The following is a 16,646-nucleotide window of genomic DNA, read 5'->3' on the forward strand; positions in this document are numbered from 1 at the left end:
TTTGATACGGATTTGGCCCATGCAACAAAAGAGGTTCCCCACCTCTGATGTAGGAAAAACCAGAATGGTTTTTAAACCAGAATGTCCACAGGTGGGGTGGAGGCCTTCAAGTATCTCTGTGAAACAGTGCAGCACCACTGAAGGAAGTGACTGATGGCCTTATGTGTACATCAAAGTTCAACAAGCCTTTTCTAACATAGTTGCGTACCCATTGAGTCAACCACCCATCTCCTTCTACCCTCCTGAGAAAAACCCCACCCTCCCACTATATATAAGGGTCTGGTGACTTCTGTTTCAGTGTATCTGAAGAAGTGTGCATGCACATGACAGCTTATATCAAGAACAAACTTAGTTGGTCTCTAAAGTGCTAATGGACTTTTAAAAAAAATAATGTGTATTTCGATAGCTGTGTACCTGTGAGCACAATTAGATAGACGTATTTGCAGAATGATTAAACAGCCATTTATTGGCCTCCTGTTGGCAATCTATTCACGTAAGTTTGCCAGACTGGTGCACCCAGAAAGCCTGCACTTGTAAGTGGTTCGAGAAATGCAGGTGGCACAGTAAAACCATGCACGGCCTTCCACTGGCTACAAATGGGCAAGTGTGACATCTGGCATTGAAGGAATGTGGGTTATATTCAGTAGCACCACATCCTCAGTGCTAGGACCCTTGCAAACCCACAGTTCAGAACACAATGATGTCAATAGAGACCCCACTAGAACAAACACCACATGCAGGAGCTTGTGTATGTGGCAGGAAGTGTAACATCAGACACAAAAAGACCCTCCACAAGCTGTTCCTCAAAACAAAGCCTCCTGACTTGGGACATGGCTTCCCACAAAGAATCCCAGTAACTGAAGTTTGTTATGGTTGCAGAGACTGGTAGCTCAGGGAAGAGGGTAAATTAGTATCCAGGTTTCTATCTGGGGAGCCATGTACTTTAAAACTATTGTGTGTATGCAGCCCAGTGGGACAGCAAGAGCCCTTATTAGAAAAGTACAGTGGGCAGATGAACAAAGAGAATATCTGTCCATCATTGCACAGGAACTGTTCACCATGTAAAGATGTGATGATGATAACTAAATAAATAGAATTGAAGCCAAAATAGACTAGCTTGCAGGGGTGAAGTATTTATCCTCATCTCTGTAACTGTGAGAGTAATGAAGACTTCCAGAAAGGTTTACTTTACATGTGGCATTTTTCCTATGTGACACCCACCCGTTTTTCTTTTGGTCACAAACACACATACTGAAATATTTAGGCATATTGTGTTTAACACTACAAGAAAATTGCCTGAAGGCTTTTTTCCCCCTTAGCATGTTTTTCTTAAAAGTTGTGGGCAGTGTGTCTCATTATCAAGGCCTTGCATATTTTCAATATCCACCCAACTTTGTGGTATTACTATAATTTTTTTTCAAGGGCAGAGTGACAAGCACATTGATATAAACAAAATCATTATACTGCAGGGATGATCTTTTATCAGATAGGTTTTCAAGTAGATTTATAAAATGGAGAATACATGTGTCATAGATTAGTTATTCAAAGATAGCACAGTTGTTCTAGCAATGAGTAATAGATTCTTTATGTTTAAGACTTGTGAAATTTAAACATGCTAACAAACTGATGATTTAGTTCTTTCCCACTGGTTATCACATTCACTGAATGAAGCTGGTGTTTACTGTTAAAGTTTTATGTTCCTTAGGATCTTTCTCCCTTCTCTTTGGAGATTTGTTCCAACCCCCTTCCCCCGTTTGAGGTAAGGTGGGTTGCACCCATTTGGTGGATTTCCTTCCCCAGAGCTTGCATGGCACCAAAAATTTTATCCTTTCTGCACCAGATGAAAACATCCCCCCACCGGCTTTTTGGTGGAGTAACTATGTAAAGCACTATCACAAGCATTTTACAAACAGAGAACATAAGCTAAAGCCTCGTTGCATAACATAGGTTATTTTTTTATAAAGAGATTTGAAATGAGGGCTCTGTGAGCAAAGTACTATTCTTTACCACCAGTACAACTGCCATTTATAAAACTGAAAAAATTATAGTAGCCACTTTGGACTTTGTTCTTGGGAGAACCAGTGTAGCTAAAACTTAAGTGTTAAGGCTAGAATGAGGGCACTTGCTTTCAAATCTCCCTCCATGATTTGGACATATACAGTGGTACCTCTTGTTACGTACTTAATTCGTTCTGGAGGTCCGTTCTTAACCTGAAACTGTCCTTAACCTGAAACACCACTTTAGCTAATGGGGCCTCCTGCTGTCAATGCGCCGCACGATTTCTGTTCTCATCCTGAAACAAAGTTCTTAACCCGAGGTACTATTTCTGGGTTAGCAGAGTCTGTAACCTGAAGTACCGTTGTACATGTCTACTCAGAAGTAAGCACCACTGAGTCCAGTAAGACTCCCAGGGAAGTGTGCTCTGCTACCTCAGTCACCAAGCTCGCTGGGTGGCCTTGAGACAGTCATTCTTTTTCAGCCTAACCCACCTCATCCGGACGGTAAACCATTTCCGTTGTCCTCAGCTGGTTAGAGAAAGGCAATGCTTTTCGAAACGTCATAAACTGTAATAAAACACCTCTTATTTGGATAGTCAAGGGCAACTTGACTGGCTCGTCTGCCACCTACGTAGCCACATATAAAATGCAAAAAGAAACAAAATCAAAACCTTGCGAGGGCCACATTAACTCTGAAGGACACGCGTCTGGTCATGGGAACTCCTAATTCTTGACGTGGAGCGCAGGAATGAGCATTAGGAACTAATACTGATGCAGGAGGTGTTTTCCCTCGTGTGAGCCCGCCTAATTCAGAGGGTAGCGTCGAAAGACCATAGCTAGCTAGCTAGCAGCCCGCCACTCAACTCACAACGCACGCGGCGCTGACGTCCGAGAGCGGCTTTACGTATAGGGCGGGCCTGGTCATCGCGGGCTTGGCTCTGATTGGTCGCTTGACGCTCCGGCGATCGGACAGTTTAGCTGACGTAGCCCAGCTAAAGCGCGAACAAACAACAACACGCCAAGGCCGGGCGGGGGCAGTACGTCACGCGCCCCCCCCACCTGCCGCTTCACTCCAGCCTGACACACGCGTGCGCGTACCGGGTCTGGGTGAGGGGAGGAGAGAGAGAGAGAAAAAAATATACAGCGTAGCGCATGCGCGAAAAGCTGCCTACGAGGAGGGCGGGGCAGCGGCAGCACTGGTAGGCCCAAACCAACAACATGGTGACCCGGGGGCGCTACAGACGCCTCGTCTGAGGGGGTGTCAAGGGGGCCTAGCCTCTCTCAACTACCTCAGGTCGCCATCGGCGCGCTCGCCATGGCCCGGCACAGGAACGTGCGTGGCTATAACTACGACGAAGGTAGAGAGTTGTTGTGTTAAGGGAGAGCTGCTTCTCCGCATCCAGCTTCGCGGGAAGGCCCACCCCGCCCCTCGCACGACAGACTAGCCCGGCTCGGCGTGGGGGGGGGGCGGAGGGAGGGGAGAGTCTCTCGGAGAGACTGGCGGTGACGTCACTAGCACGCCCACGACCTGCCTGGCGACGGAGGGTCTCGAGCGAGGCGCTGAGGGGGTCGCGGCGGCGGACGGAGACGAAGGCACGGCGGGAGGGGGGCAAGAAAGAGAAGGCATGGCTAAGCGTGGGGAGGCCGCTTGGTGCGAGGCGGTCGGGTTTCGTTGGAGAGGAGCTGGGGTCCTTCCCTCCTGTTTTGCCCCACGGCTCACCACGAAGGACACCTGTTGGCATACCTGGTGGGGGCCTGAAGCCTGTGGCCCTCAATGTTGACAGAGGCGCAACCATTTTGAAAGGGACGCCGCTGCAGTGTGTGTGGTAGTGAGGATGGCTGATGAGGGTTCAAGAACTGGCAAGAAGTAAGGACCCTTCGTGGTTCGATATGGTGGACCTCTGGAGTACTGCAAGCCAAGGATAGGGAACTTGCAGCCCCTCCAGTTGCTGCTGGGCACCAGCTCCCAGCATCCCCAGGCGGCATAGGCTGTGGTAACAGATGGTAGGAGCTGCTGCCTTACAACATCTGGAAGGCCACAGGTTCCACTTCCTCAGTATAAGGAAAAGGGGCACACATGATGCACAAGCTGCCTGCTAGCAGGGGCAGTTGATTTATCACTGTTGGAAAATCCTGTCAGTTTCAGTGTAGAAAACACATAATCACAATGTATATAAACAATCTGATTTTACAACTGCTGCTGCAGATGCATCCATGTATTGCACTGGTCCAAGTTTAGGCTACTCAAAAAACTTCTGTTTAAATGTTCCCCAAAAACCTTTTCATAGTGCTTAATCCATTTTATGTGATTACACATAAGTACTGTACTTAAAACAAATGTGAGAATATACGTATTAGTGTAAAGTACTGTAGAGCTGCACACCTATAATGAAAAAAGCACTGTATAAAAACTGCAATAATATCAACAACATAAAATCTGCAAACATGCCAAGTGCCATACATCTATGACATACTATATTTTCATATGAGGTCAGAATAGGCATTTCAGTATATATAACTGAATTATAAGGGGTTTTATTTGTAATCTATGTATTGCAGAACCTTTTGACTACTACCCTTCTTGAATAGATATGGTTAGGGTTGTGCTGTAAATGATTAAATTTTATTTAGAAATATCTATCTTTAATAATTTAAGATCAGATGGGCAAATCCAACATGATTCCCCTATAGTATAATAATATTCTATATCCTACCTGCACACTCTATTACTCTGGATTAATTACTGCCCTTTCGTTGTCATATGCCTTCATGTTACGTATCTTTCACATATTTCCTTTTCAATTATTATAGAGAACAATATTTTTAAAGCTTTGACTTTAAAAATTTAGGAATTTGATTTCCCTGTATTTCATCTTTGAGGCCTAAAATCATAATTTAATTACCGTATTTTTTGCACCATAACACTCACTTTTTCTCCTCCTAGAAAGTAAGGGGGAATGTCTGTGCGTGTTATGGAGGAAATGCCTACGGGTGGCATGCCTACGGATTTTCCTCCTCTAAAAACTATGTGCGTGTTATGGTCGGGTGCGTGTTATAGAGCGAAAAATACGGTACATTATTAGGAAATAAAACCCTCCTAATCTCACAAGTCTGACATTTCTGCACACCTCTATCATTATCACTGTTCAAGGACACATTCTAGCCAGGCAAAAGTGCACAAGAAGGACACAGCATGGCCAATGAGGATATGGCTTCAGGAGAAAACATGGTCTGCGGAAAGTTCTGAGGGTCGGGTAGAATGACCTGGAAGGTGATGCACCTGAGCTATAATGTAGCTTAATGTTTGTTATAAGAATGTGTATAAGAAAACTTTTTAAATTCAGTTGTAAGGAAATTGTCTTTCTTGCTTCTTAGACTTTGAAGAAGATGATCTTTATGGACAGTCTGTAGAGGATGATTTTTGCATTTCACCTTCAACAGGTTAGTTTAATATTTGACCATTTATGTATGGTGTGCCATCTGACCTACAGGGAATGTATTGGCCTACATCAAAAATTGTGTATAGTTTGGCAAGGAAATGAATGAAAGAAAGAAAGAAAGAAAGAGTGGAGGCATAAGTTGCTAAAGTCACTTGTGTAAGATCATTTTTAGAGGCAAGCTTAGAATTCATCTCCAGTACTACTTGAACAACACTTTGATTCCCTATGGGACAACTGTATACTCCTGCATTGCAGGAGGTTGTACTAGATGATACGGTCCCTTACAACTCTACAATTCTATGATTAACTGAACTAATTTTATATTGCTGTGGCCATATAACTATGCTAAAAACAAATTGCTGTGAAAGATGGAAGTCCTCTAAAGCCAAACTAGTTGCTCACGACTTGTGTTGATCATAATAGGAAACCGAATTGGCAAGAGTAAGATATACCATAGAAATCTGAAGCATTTACAGAAAAACATATTATGAATCATTAGAATAACAAATATTTGCTTTGCTGTAAATGTTAAAAAATAGCCTGATTTATTAAATGGCACAAAACGTCTTAGGATTTGGGAACTGAACAAAACTGTTGAACTCTTTGTTTATGTTATAGCTGCTCAATTCATTTACTCAAGACGCGATAATCCTACTGCATATGCCGAGACATTAGAAGAAAAATATGATTATGAAACAGAACGTAGCAATGATTGTATTCCAAGTCACCAGCTAACAGGTGCTGAAAAAGGTAATTGTAAATATATATTACATTGACTTAATAAACTGAAGTGATTGTGTTGCCACCAGAACATGTGCATGTGACAGTAATGTCATATTCTGAAATTTGCATAATAGTTATTAGATTTAATGAGTGGAGGCTATTGGGTGGAGAGATGGACTGATGGAGACTTCAAATCACTCCCTTTACCTTCACTTACCCTCTCATCATATGTTCTCCCTCCACCCGCAGTAAAGAAATGGATGTACAAAGATGGGTGTTATGAGGGCGTGAGGGCTACTGTTAGACCAGCCTTATTTGGGCTGGGAAGCATACTGGGGGATTTGGTGTTGCAAGCTCCTTCTGTAGTCAACACCATGAATACAGTTCCTCAGTTGCTCAGCTATTGACACTCAAGCTACTAATGCCTTTTTCAGAGTTTTGTTGGATAACCTTACATTTCTTTCAGTTTTTTTGGATGTTCCTCTTCAGATCTGCTTACTCTTCACTATACTTCTGTCATGTAGATTGGAGTAGGTGGACAGGCTTTTAGAAGGGTATTGAATTAAAATAAGCGATTCACAGTTCTTAGAGCTAAAGGCTTGTAATTAGCAGATTTTTATTAGCACCCCACTTCCAGTGCTTGCAGTTGTGGTTAACCATCTGCTAAATCCCAAGGCCTGAGAAGATGTGATTTACCTTAGAAGTTAATTACAGTATCTGTAAATGCTTAAGATGTACTGTTAAGTGACATCTCAAATTATGTTGAATTATTTAATGCTGAATATATGCATTTTCCCCTTGGGAGTAAATGCTGTTTGTCTTCTTGATGATACCTATGCTGATAAATATTCAGCCTGTTATGAAGTCCTAAAAGCTGACAACTTCATGATTCTGCTTAGGAAAATAGAATGTCCTATGTCAGTGCTTCCCAACTTGTGTGTTGGACCTGCAAATGGGTTACAAAGCCTGTTCAAACCGAGAATAATTATAGTTGCTTGTTCTTAACAGGTATGAGAATACCTATTTCAACTTTTTGTTTTGTTGGCATGTTATAATGCTGTGTTGACACTTAAAAGGGAACACTGAAAAGGCTCAAGTCTTACATTTTAACACTTGGGTACTGCTCTCTGGAGGCTGGCAACTGATTTGGTGATAGTTCATCACAAAGTGCTTGTACAGGGAATTGTTTTGAGTGACAGCTGCAGCTTGCCTCTGAGGCACAGATGCTGCCTTCAGTACCTGCTCATCAGAGATGGAGCTGCAACAGTCACTGAAGACAGCTTGTGGTGATCCATCACTAGATCTGCAACCATGGTTACCGTAGTTACGTGTTTAGGCAAGGGTGATTTGAAGTTTGTTTGGTTGAAATTTTTCTGCTGAAGAAACAGAGTTTTGAGTGGGCTTGAAATCCATTTGCAGCTGATGTTACAAAACTGTGCAAAAAGAACAATTCCTTGAACTATCATTTGCTAGGACCCTCAAAGATAATTTTTCAGAAGTGAGGTGATCTGAATTTTGACTTCCATTTTACCAAAATTACTTGGTAATTACTGAGTGTCTTGCACTTGCTGATTAAGGAATGCCTGCATCTTTGTGAGATTTTTCAGCAATGACTGCTGTGAGGATGAAATATAGTAATTATTTATCAATAATGATCTGAGGCTATGTCTGGCAACCATCAAACCCAACATTATGCTGTTTGGTAAAATGCAAACTCAGCCCTCCCACTGATACCTTCAAAAATAATGTTATTTAAAATAAAGTCGATTTAAAATATTCATACTTCATTGTATCTGACACTCTGTAGAAATACTTTTTAAAGAATTTTTAAATAACTTATTAAGAAATAGCCTACAGTCAGATGTTTGGTGTTCTTACATTCTCATAAACAAATCTGTGAATAACTTTGTAAGTACTATAAACATTTCAACAAATTCCACATAAATAGGGGCATTAAGTTACTTTTTGCTTAGATCTCTTAAATAACTGTTATAAAATAGGCAGACACAGTTTAAATGTATGAAACTGACAACTCCCGAAGTTATAAGGTCCAAAATTGATGTGACAATAAATTTGGACTTGTGGGTCACCACACCAAAAAGGTTGGGGACCACTTCTCTAAAAGGGTAGAGAATGGATATTTGTTCCTGGATAAAGATGGTTGTGATTTGGTTAAGAAAACTTTAAGAGCATACCTCTTCAAAATTAGTGCAACTGTGCATATTTACGTATTTAAAGCCATTATATAAGAGTCCCTTGTCCTTTTTTTTAGCTAAGCTTGATTTGTGCCTTGATCGCATGAGAGAAGTGCTTGGAAAGTCTGTGCCTGAGAAAGTGATGGTGGAAGCAGTATTGAGCAGTAAATTTGATGTACAACAAGCTTTGGATTCTGTACTTGCCCAAGACAATAAGCAAAATAAGATCAAGAATGAGGATGCCATAATTGCAGGGAAGACAACAAAAGGTATGTTTACGTTTAATTTTTGTGTGATTTACTATGTGGCTCTTTTGCATAAGGGACAGCCGTATAGGAAGTTTTTTGCTTCTTTTTACTATTTCTGTTTGTTAATAACTTAAATGACTAAGCTACATATATAGAGGCATCCTGTGATGAATGCTTAAGGTACTGTTAATCTGTAGTCTTCTAAGGATCTGTAAATATCATTAGCACTATACGTATATGTTGCACTAAATAATTATAAAATTATTAATAAATATAATAAAATATATCATGTAATGGTTAATTTATAAATTTGATGCAGATTGTGTAATTAGATAGATAATATTGAAAAACGTGGCATATTCTAGCTTAGTAGTGCTAAGTTTCAACTGCAGAGTTGTCTATTTAGCATAGTTAGTAAACTGGATTCATGAGGCTGTGATTTACACATCTAATACAGTTTTGATAATGTTTGTTAATTAAATGCCTTTCTGTGTTTTTTTCTATTTTGCTGTTGGCTTTCCTGCTTTGCCACAAATTGGAACTGTTTTTGCTTTGACCCTGTGTCTCTCTTGGAATTGTTGGCTCTTGTAAGGTAAGGCTTATTTTGCTCAGAAATATTTTCTAGCACTAACAACTTGACTAACTCCATTGAAAATACTTTAGATACCACTAAGTCCTGCTGTAGTCTCAGCAACCCTATGGTCAATTTTGAATCTTGTAACGCTTCAGCTCCAGGTGACAAAACAGTCTTCAGACCCAAATATGTCAAAACACCTTCAGTAAAAAAGAAAAAACCCATTTGTAACTCCTCGGGAGCTCTTCCTATACCATTCAGTGACAATGATAAGTCACTTTATAAACCACTGAACAAGCAGGTAACACTCCCACCAACTGATAGCACCAGCACAAGTTGGAAATCTTGCAATGAAAGTGATGCATGCTTTAGTTCAGAGGCTGAATTGCTGAAGGAAAATTCTTCAGAAAATGTGTCTTGGAACCCATCTGAATTTAAAGGAGTTGACTTGAAGGGCCTGGTCAGGCTTAACGAAACAGGTGATTCAGCAGATACCCAAGATAGTGCATTAATTTTTCTCCAGAAAAACTATGATAGCAAAAGCTGTTTGGATAATCCTCCTGGTTTTATAAATGCTTTTGGAAATTTGATGCTGGAAAGCAAGAGAAGTTATCAGCTCAGTAAAAAGGCCGAACTATCTGGAAATGCCCCTTCATTTTCACACAGTAAGGGCTGCTTCCAAGGGCATATCAGCACCTCTTCAGAAGCGAATAGCTTAACACTTTCAGTGTCTCAAAGCCCATCACTGGCTGATCTCCTACAGGAACACCAAGGAAGTAATTCAAACAAGCCTCAATCCTTATCTGATCTTTGCAACCCATCAGCAGGTTTCACAGACTTGGAATTAGGACTTTCACCATTGTCCCAACTAGCCAACCAACCTCAAATTTCACCTGGATTGACAGAACTGTCAGGATCTCTATCTTCCTTAACATTCTCCAAATCTTCTCCAGTAAAAGAGCTTGAGAGTTTATCACTTTCAGATTTAATTGCAAAATCAACTGCATTGGATAAGCCTCGAACAACAAGCAGCTGTTCTGAGCTTCGTATACCTAAAACAGTGCAACCTACAGTTGTGAATTCAGATATTGATCTAAGTGTTCTTATTAGAAAATCAACATTATCTCCTCAACATGTACATGTACAGTCAGGCACTTCACTTCCAGAAAAAGACACTTTATTTTCAAAGCAAGGACGACAAATGTTTGTAGCTAAAGGAAGGAAGAAGAACCAAAATAAAATGAGGTCACATATTTTGGAAGGCACTGTTTCATGGGCAAAGGCCCTCTCTGCAGCACCATCAGCCTTTGCTATAACTCTGTGTCTTCATTATCCCCCAAAGAGATGTAAGCGCCAAACAGTTAATCTTCATAAGGCTTTCTTATACAGTAGGCAAATGCAAGAAGTAAAAATTAATGAAACTGGACCCTTATTAGCAATAACACCTTTTGACTTCAAATCACCATCTCCAGATGACATTGTAAAATTAGGCCAAAAGAAAGCCTTCACTAGATAACAGCACAATGAACTAATGCAGTTTTGATTATTTTTACATTAAAAAAGATATTTTGAACAGGTTGACTTGGACGGCAAAGTGGAATGGATGTCTTAAATGCAAAGACAATTGTCAGTTAATTTTGGTTAACAAACTTTTGTAGTAAAGTTTTTGAATAGATGCACTGAATTCCAGTCCTTTTTTATCATTTTATTCTATAATTGATAGAGGTAGATCTTAATCTTTAGCACCTCAACTTTGGAATAATGTGTTAAGGTGCTGAATCTTTTCTAAATAATTAATATTGAAAAAATATTTTTAAGAAAGAATGTGCAAGCTCCTGCTAGAAACAACATATTAATTTATGGTTTCAGGATTACCTTTAACAAAAATTACACTGGGGACCAAATTATTAAATACTTGCTGTGAATGAATTTCCATAAAGTTTTTAATCTCTAATGTGTTTAATATGGCACTGTTACTGTTTGTAGCTGCCTTGTGGCACATTAGAGCTTTGTTTGCTTTGTTTTTAATCTGTCCCTTTTTTTGAAAAATTGATTTGTCAGTGCATGTTTTTGAAATCCCCATGGCAAAAATATTTAATTTACAAATGGCTTACCATCATGTTCAAACTTGGTGAGACCAGAATTATACATTCAAGAGCACAGCTTGTGAAATTTTTTTTAATGGGTAGTTGTCAAATGCATTTTTTTTCTTTCACACAAATTATTTGGCATTACTGTACTTTCCTGTACTCTCTGGCTTTTTCGTCACTTCATATTAAATCAGGAGGTCATGTGTGTTAGCTGTCATATAGGTGCATAGCAGGGAACCACAGCCCAGTCTGTCTTCCTAGTTCAAACATATATTGTACAAATAAGCAGACATATGCCAGCCATGTGCTCACTTTATAAAACTTACTAAGGTACAAGCAAAATATTTTACATGTACCTGTAAAAAGTGTAATGTGTGCAGCGGTCCTTTAAAAGATTCAGGCTAAAACTTCCCCATTCCCGTAGAATGATCAGGATGTTCTCTGTCCAACTGAGGAATAGCTTAATTATTAACCAAAACACTTAGTTCTGCAATCTTTTTAACTATATGTTGTAGAATACTATTCTTTTGAGCACCAGTATCTTAAATCTCATTCAAACGGTGATAAGATTATATTTTTTGTCTATTAGCTTTCTGTTTCTGCTGCTTTCCATACTTTTCTTTATTATTATTATCTTCATCAAGGTTTATAGGCATTTGTCAAGTTAAGACTTTGTATGTTTTTGATAGTATCAAGTGTTTTGAACAGAACATAATGCATTGCTGTATTTTCAGTGAGCACCCTATCTTAACTTTTGTATTTAATTTAACAGGCAGCTATTATTTAGTTCACTGGGTAAAATATATATTTCTTGGAGAGATGTTTTTACATGCTTTAAGAAACAAACAGCCATGTCAGTATGTAAAATAATTTTGATTTTTAACTTGAAAGTATATTTTTATTGTAAGGTACATTCCATTGCCTTTTGGTGCAATTTTATTTTTTTATTTTATTGTTGTGATTTGACACTTATTGTTCAGCTGTCTCATTAAATACCACTATTTCCAAATGCTTACTGCATCAGATGACAAAAATAGTGTTTTTCCAGTATCTCTTGCTCAGTGGAATTCTTCCTCTGTCACTTTTGCTTAAAGTTTTCTCCCAGTCATCCCATGTACCGTAACTGTATGGGATTCCATAGAAAATGAGGGGAAGAGGCTGTTGTGATGTAGGTGGACTAGTGTGGTAGATTGTGGCAGGTGTTGTTTAGGCAGCTTGACTGGAATAATTGTAGTGTAGTCCATCACTCATCTGACCACAACTTGAAGCCATGGACTACCTATTTAGACAGGTTCCGAAATGGTCATTAAGTAAATGTGTAAACACTGTATATTTAGATATAATAGTGTTATGATGCTGCAGGTGTTTTTTTAAAAAAGGATGTAGATGTATATAACACAATGGTTGACCAAAGATGAACTTTACGTTGTTTTGTAACTATATTTTTGCTTCCTAGATTTTTTGGAAAGATTTTTTAGCTTTGAAAATATTTCTGATTGGCACATATTCTTCAGGTAACTTAGGACATGACCCATTCTCTTTTGGATATGGTTGCACCCCTTGGAGGGGCTTGACATGGAGCTGAATAAATTTATCCTCTCCCTCCTGGCAGGCTGAAAGGCATGTGCAAACTTATTGTTGCGCTGTGTTTGTTAGATAACTGTGCAAGGCTGCTGCATGCCTCTCTCCTTTATCGTGATCCACCTGCCCCTTTTCCCATAACTTGAATCTACAAGTTCATTTGAGTTCAGAGGGGTGGTAACTTACAAGTACTGTGGAAATGAAGAACATGTGGGTTGCTATATTGGTGGTGTGCATTGACCTCCTTTATGATAACAGCCAGCATGCTGTACAATGTGTTCAAACCCGAGCTGGAGCTGAGGCAGCAAATTTTAATCCTGATCTCTGCAAACGTGCATCATGCCTTTACATTTTACTGATATTTTACTGCTCTGAAGCCAGCCTCTGTTTTTGCATGTGTATATATGGTACATTTTTTTATAAATATTGTATATTTTGAAACTGTAAAAAACTATTTGGATGTGTACTTTGGACATCTAAAATGTGCTAGTCAAAATATTCAGAGCATTGTGAAATCAGTATCTTAGGTTTTTATGTATTCAAAATCAAAATTTAAAGTAAAATTGACCTGTAGCTTGTTTCATGAGAAATATAGATATATAAAATAAATTTAATTTGAGGATCAATAATCAGTGCACACTGTCTTCCGTGTCTTGCTGTGAGGGTTCAAATACTTACAGTACCTTGTGTTGGTGGCTTCTCCATTAATATTTTTTTTAATAAAAAAAACAGAATTGTATATTTTCATTCCTAAAAACTCTAAAAATAGTTTAAATTTGCACTCACATTTTGTGGAATTAATAAATAAAAATTATTCTTTTCCTTAGTGTGCCTGAATTTAGTAATTGGAACTGAAGTGAAAATAATGGTTGCTCACTCTGTGTTTTGTTGGAAAGCTGTTTAAATATCATTGAATAGTTTGGTTACTTGTGTTTCATGGTCATTCTAAAGGCTATATAGAAACACTACAACAGTCCAAAAGTTGAAAATCTATCTTTGCCATTATTGTATGTTTTATATTTTGTTTAGAACTGCTGACCTCATTCTTCACAGTTTTCTGTCTGTAGTTCTTTGAGGTTCCGAGCTATAGGTAAAATACGGTAGGTTCTGAGGAGCAGGAGTGAAATGGGTATTCCTGTATAAACTGTGTTGCAGTTTTGGTCTCTTGTTTCCCTGCCTACCTTTCAAAAATGTGGATAAAACCCTTGGTCCCACGACAATTAAATCTGTGGCAACATCTATTAAAGAGATTTGCCTTAAAACTTAGAAAGAGTTCCATAGTTCTGTGAATTAGTGTCTATTTCTTAAACAATTTAAGTGCATTAAAACTCAGGAATTTGCTGCTTGTCTGCTTGTCTATATCAAATGGTGCATATGTGTATTGATTAGTTGATACAAGACGTGTGCTTTAACTGAAGATATGCACATGGATTCAATAGCTAAAACTCAGAAAAAAGCGAAAGAGATGGGGAGAGGATATTCATGTGACTCAACACTTGAGTGTTTTCCTTCCTGTCTAAAGGTCATATATCTACACTAGATCCATTGTATTTTTCCACTTTGTGGTCACTTGCTTAACATTCTGTTACTGCTAAAATCTTCTTGTTGCTTATATGGGTATTGCTGACAAATTGCAGTAGTTGAAAAAGAGCAATGAGATTTGATTTAGCCTACTTTTTGTTTTGGAAAACAGTTGTCATACAGATAAGATAACATTGTTGCATGCAAGTTTAATGAAGATTCCAGGCTGATATGTGATATATGACCTCCTAAACCCAATCCATTGTGCCCCATGGCATCTACTACAGTGTCATAAAGTTTCTGTCTTGGTTTGTGTTGTTGGTGTGTCAGCTATAAGTTCCTTATAATTTAAAAGTAGCTATGATTAAAAAAGCTTCAGTCATTTATTTCACATTAGTAAAATACGGGGTAGTGAATAGGACCATATCAGTCTCTTTTGGGGAACATTTTGTAACAAGAGTCACATTCTGTTTGATACAGCTGTGTGTGGGCTTTAGAAAGGAAGTGGCTTATGTCAAAAGCAGTGAGAAACATTTTTAAATGTTTTTGAGCTTCACTTTGTATATACACCTACACTGGAAAAAATGACACTCCCAAGACTTTTTCCCTGAGATGTTTTATCTTGCAGTCTTAAAGGTAGCATACTATATTTTGAAAGAACACCACTTTAAAAGCTAGGGCGGGTTTATTTTGCATATCAATAGGAAATCAGTGGAAATGTGCTGCTATGTACGGCTGAATAATGAAATAATGTTTAGTGTTCTTTTCTGTTATTACATTGTTCTGTTTTAAACAAACCCTGCTAATATTTGAAAATATGGGATTTGTTATGTTAAAGATAAGAGCAATTATACATATTCTACTGGAATTATTTGTTTATATTTTGCCACAAGGCTTAGAGTAGGTCCCAATATTTTAGAGCCTAGAAGCAGAAGAATAATCTATATTTTATAAATAAAGGTTTGTCCTTTGGTCCTTGTAGAAAACCACTTCCTGGTTACTGTTGTCTGGCTATCATGTTTCACCATCCCAACCCCATCTCTAAAACCACTTTTCTATTCTGCAGCCCCATTTTTACCTTCACCACCATGCCCATGCCTCGCACAAACAACCCCCATGGTAACCTGCATTTTCCTTCTCCCACACATTGCAACTGCTTAGCACCTTTTCCACCTTCTGCCTTCTCCTTTCCTTCAAAGCCTTTCATTCCCCTGCTCTCATCTTCACCCCTATTCCCATGCCTCCTACTTCTTCCTTTCTTTACAAGCCCATTTGTACCACCTCTTTCCCCCCTCCCCCTCCCCAACTCTCTCTTGCATGCAGATCATCCTCATTTCCTTGCTTTGCTATCCTCCAGCTGGCGTTGTGGACACACCCAGTGTTGATATATGCTATATCTTTAAGATGAATAGAGTCTTTTGAACAAGCTTGTCAGGTAGCTTGTTCGGTTAGAGATAGTTATGTTCAGTTGATGGATGCTGTGCATATATGGGTGTTTGCTTGTGAATAATAAACAACAGCAGAGTTTGACTAAAGCAGGGATGGAGAAACATGGAGTGTTGGTGTTTCTTTTAACCAACCAACCAGTTTTAACAAGGAAAAATAGCTTTCTGATGTTCCTTTCTTCTCCCTCTCATCTATGATCCCTGCTCTTGTGCAACGTTTTGCTCCCCTACTCCACCCTGACCGTGCACATCCAGAATTGTGATCCTACATTACAAATCTTCCATTACATTCTTACATTACAGGGGTACCTTGGTTTACAACCATAATCCGTTCCAGAGGTCCGGTTGTAAACCAAAACAGGTTGCAACCCAAGGCGTGCTTTCGCCAATGGGGCCTCTCCCCCCAAATGGGTTGTAATCCCCCCCCAAAAAATAAAAAAATGGGTTGTAATCCAAAAAAGGGACACACACTTCTGGGTTTGATGTGGTTGTAATCCAAAACGGTTGTAATCCAAAGCGGTTGCAAACCAAGGTGTTGTTGTTGTTTAGTCGTTTAGTCGTGTCCGACTCTTTGTGACCCCATGGACCAGAGCATGCCAGGCACTTCTGTCTTCCACTGCCTCCCGCAGTTTGATCAAACTCATGCTGGTAGCTTCAAGAACACCATCCAACCATCTCATTCTCTGTCGTCCCCTTCTCCTTGTGCCCTCCATCTTTCCCAACATCAGGGTCTTTTCCAGGGAGTCTTCTCTTCTCATGAGGTGGCCAAAGTATTGGAGCCTCAGCTTCAGGCTCTGTTCTTCCAGTGAGCACTCAGGGCTGATTTCCTTCA

At 39.3% G+C, this 16,646-nt stretch overlaps 2 protein-coding genes across 3 annotated transcripts in view; one reads left to right on the plus strand and one right to left on the minus strand.

Annotated features, from left to right (window-relative positions):
• Nucleotides 1-2,898, minus strand: part of MYB (MYB proto-oncogene, transcription factor) — an 86,367-nt gene extending 83,469 nt beyond the window's left edge. Inside the window, exon 1 of the mRNA XM_082215908.1 lies at nt 2,669-2,898. Within this exon, the coding sequence (XP_082072034.1) occupies nt 2,669-2,712 (44 nt within the window). The 5' untranslated portion in view covers nt 2,713-2,898. The remainder of the gene's footprint in view (nt 1-2,668) is intronic.
• Nucleotides 2,899-3,121: 223 nt separating this feature from the next.
• HBS1L (HBS1 like translational GTPase) overlaps nt 3,122-16,646 on the plus strand; it is a 48,070-nt gene continuing 34,545 nt past the window's right edge. The window contains exons 1-5 of one of the 2 annotated variants that reach the window (XM_082215951.1): nt 3,122-3,355; nt 5,373-5,438; nt 6,056-6,187; nt 8,433-8,624; nt 9,201-13,482. In XM_082215951.1, coding sequence (XP_082072077.1) covers nt 3,313-3,355; nt 5,373-5,438; nt 6,056-6,187; nt 8,433-8,624; nt 9,201-10,693 — 1,926 coding nt within the window. In that variant the 5' untranslated portion in view covers nt 3,122-3,312 and the 3' untranslated portion in view covers nt 10,694-13,482. Of the gene's footprint in view, nt 3,356-5,372; nt 5,439-6,055; nt 6,188-8,432; nt 8,625-9,200; nt 13,483-16,646 lie in introns of those variants that run through there. The other variant, XM_082215950.1, reaches the window with a different exon arrangement.

The sequence above is a fragment of the Podarcis vaucheri genome (assembly GCF_965113315.1).
Source record: "Podarcis vaucheri genome assembly, chromosome: 3".
Lineage (NCBI taxonomy): Eukaryota > Metazoa > Chordata > Lepidosauria > Squamata > Lacertidae > Podarcis > Podarcis vaucheri.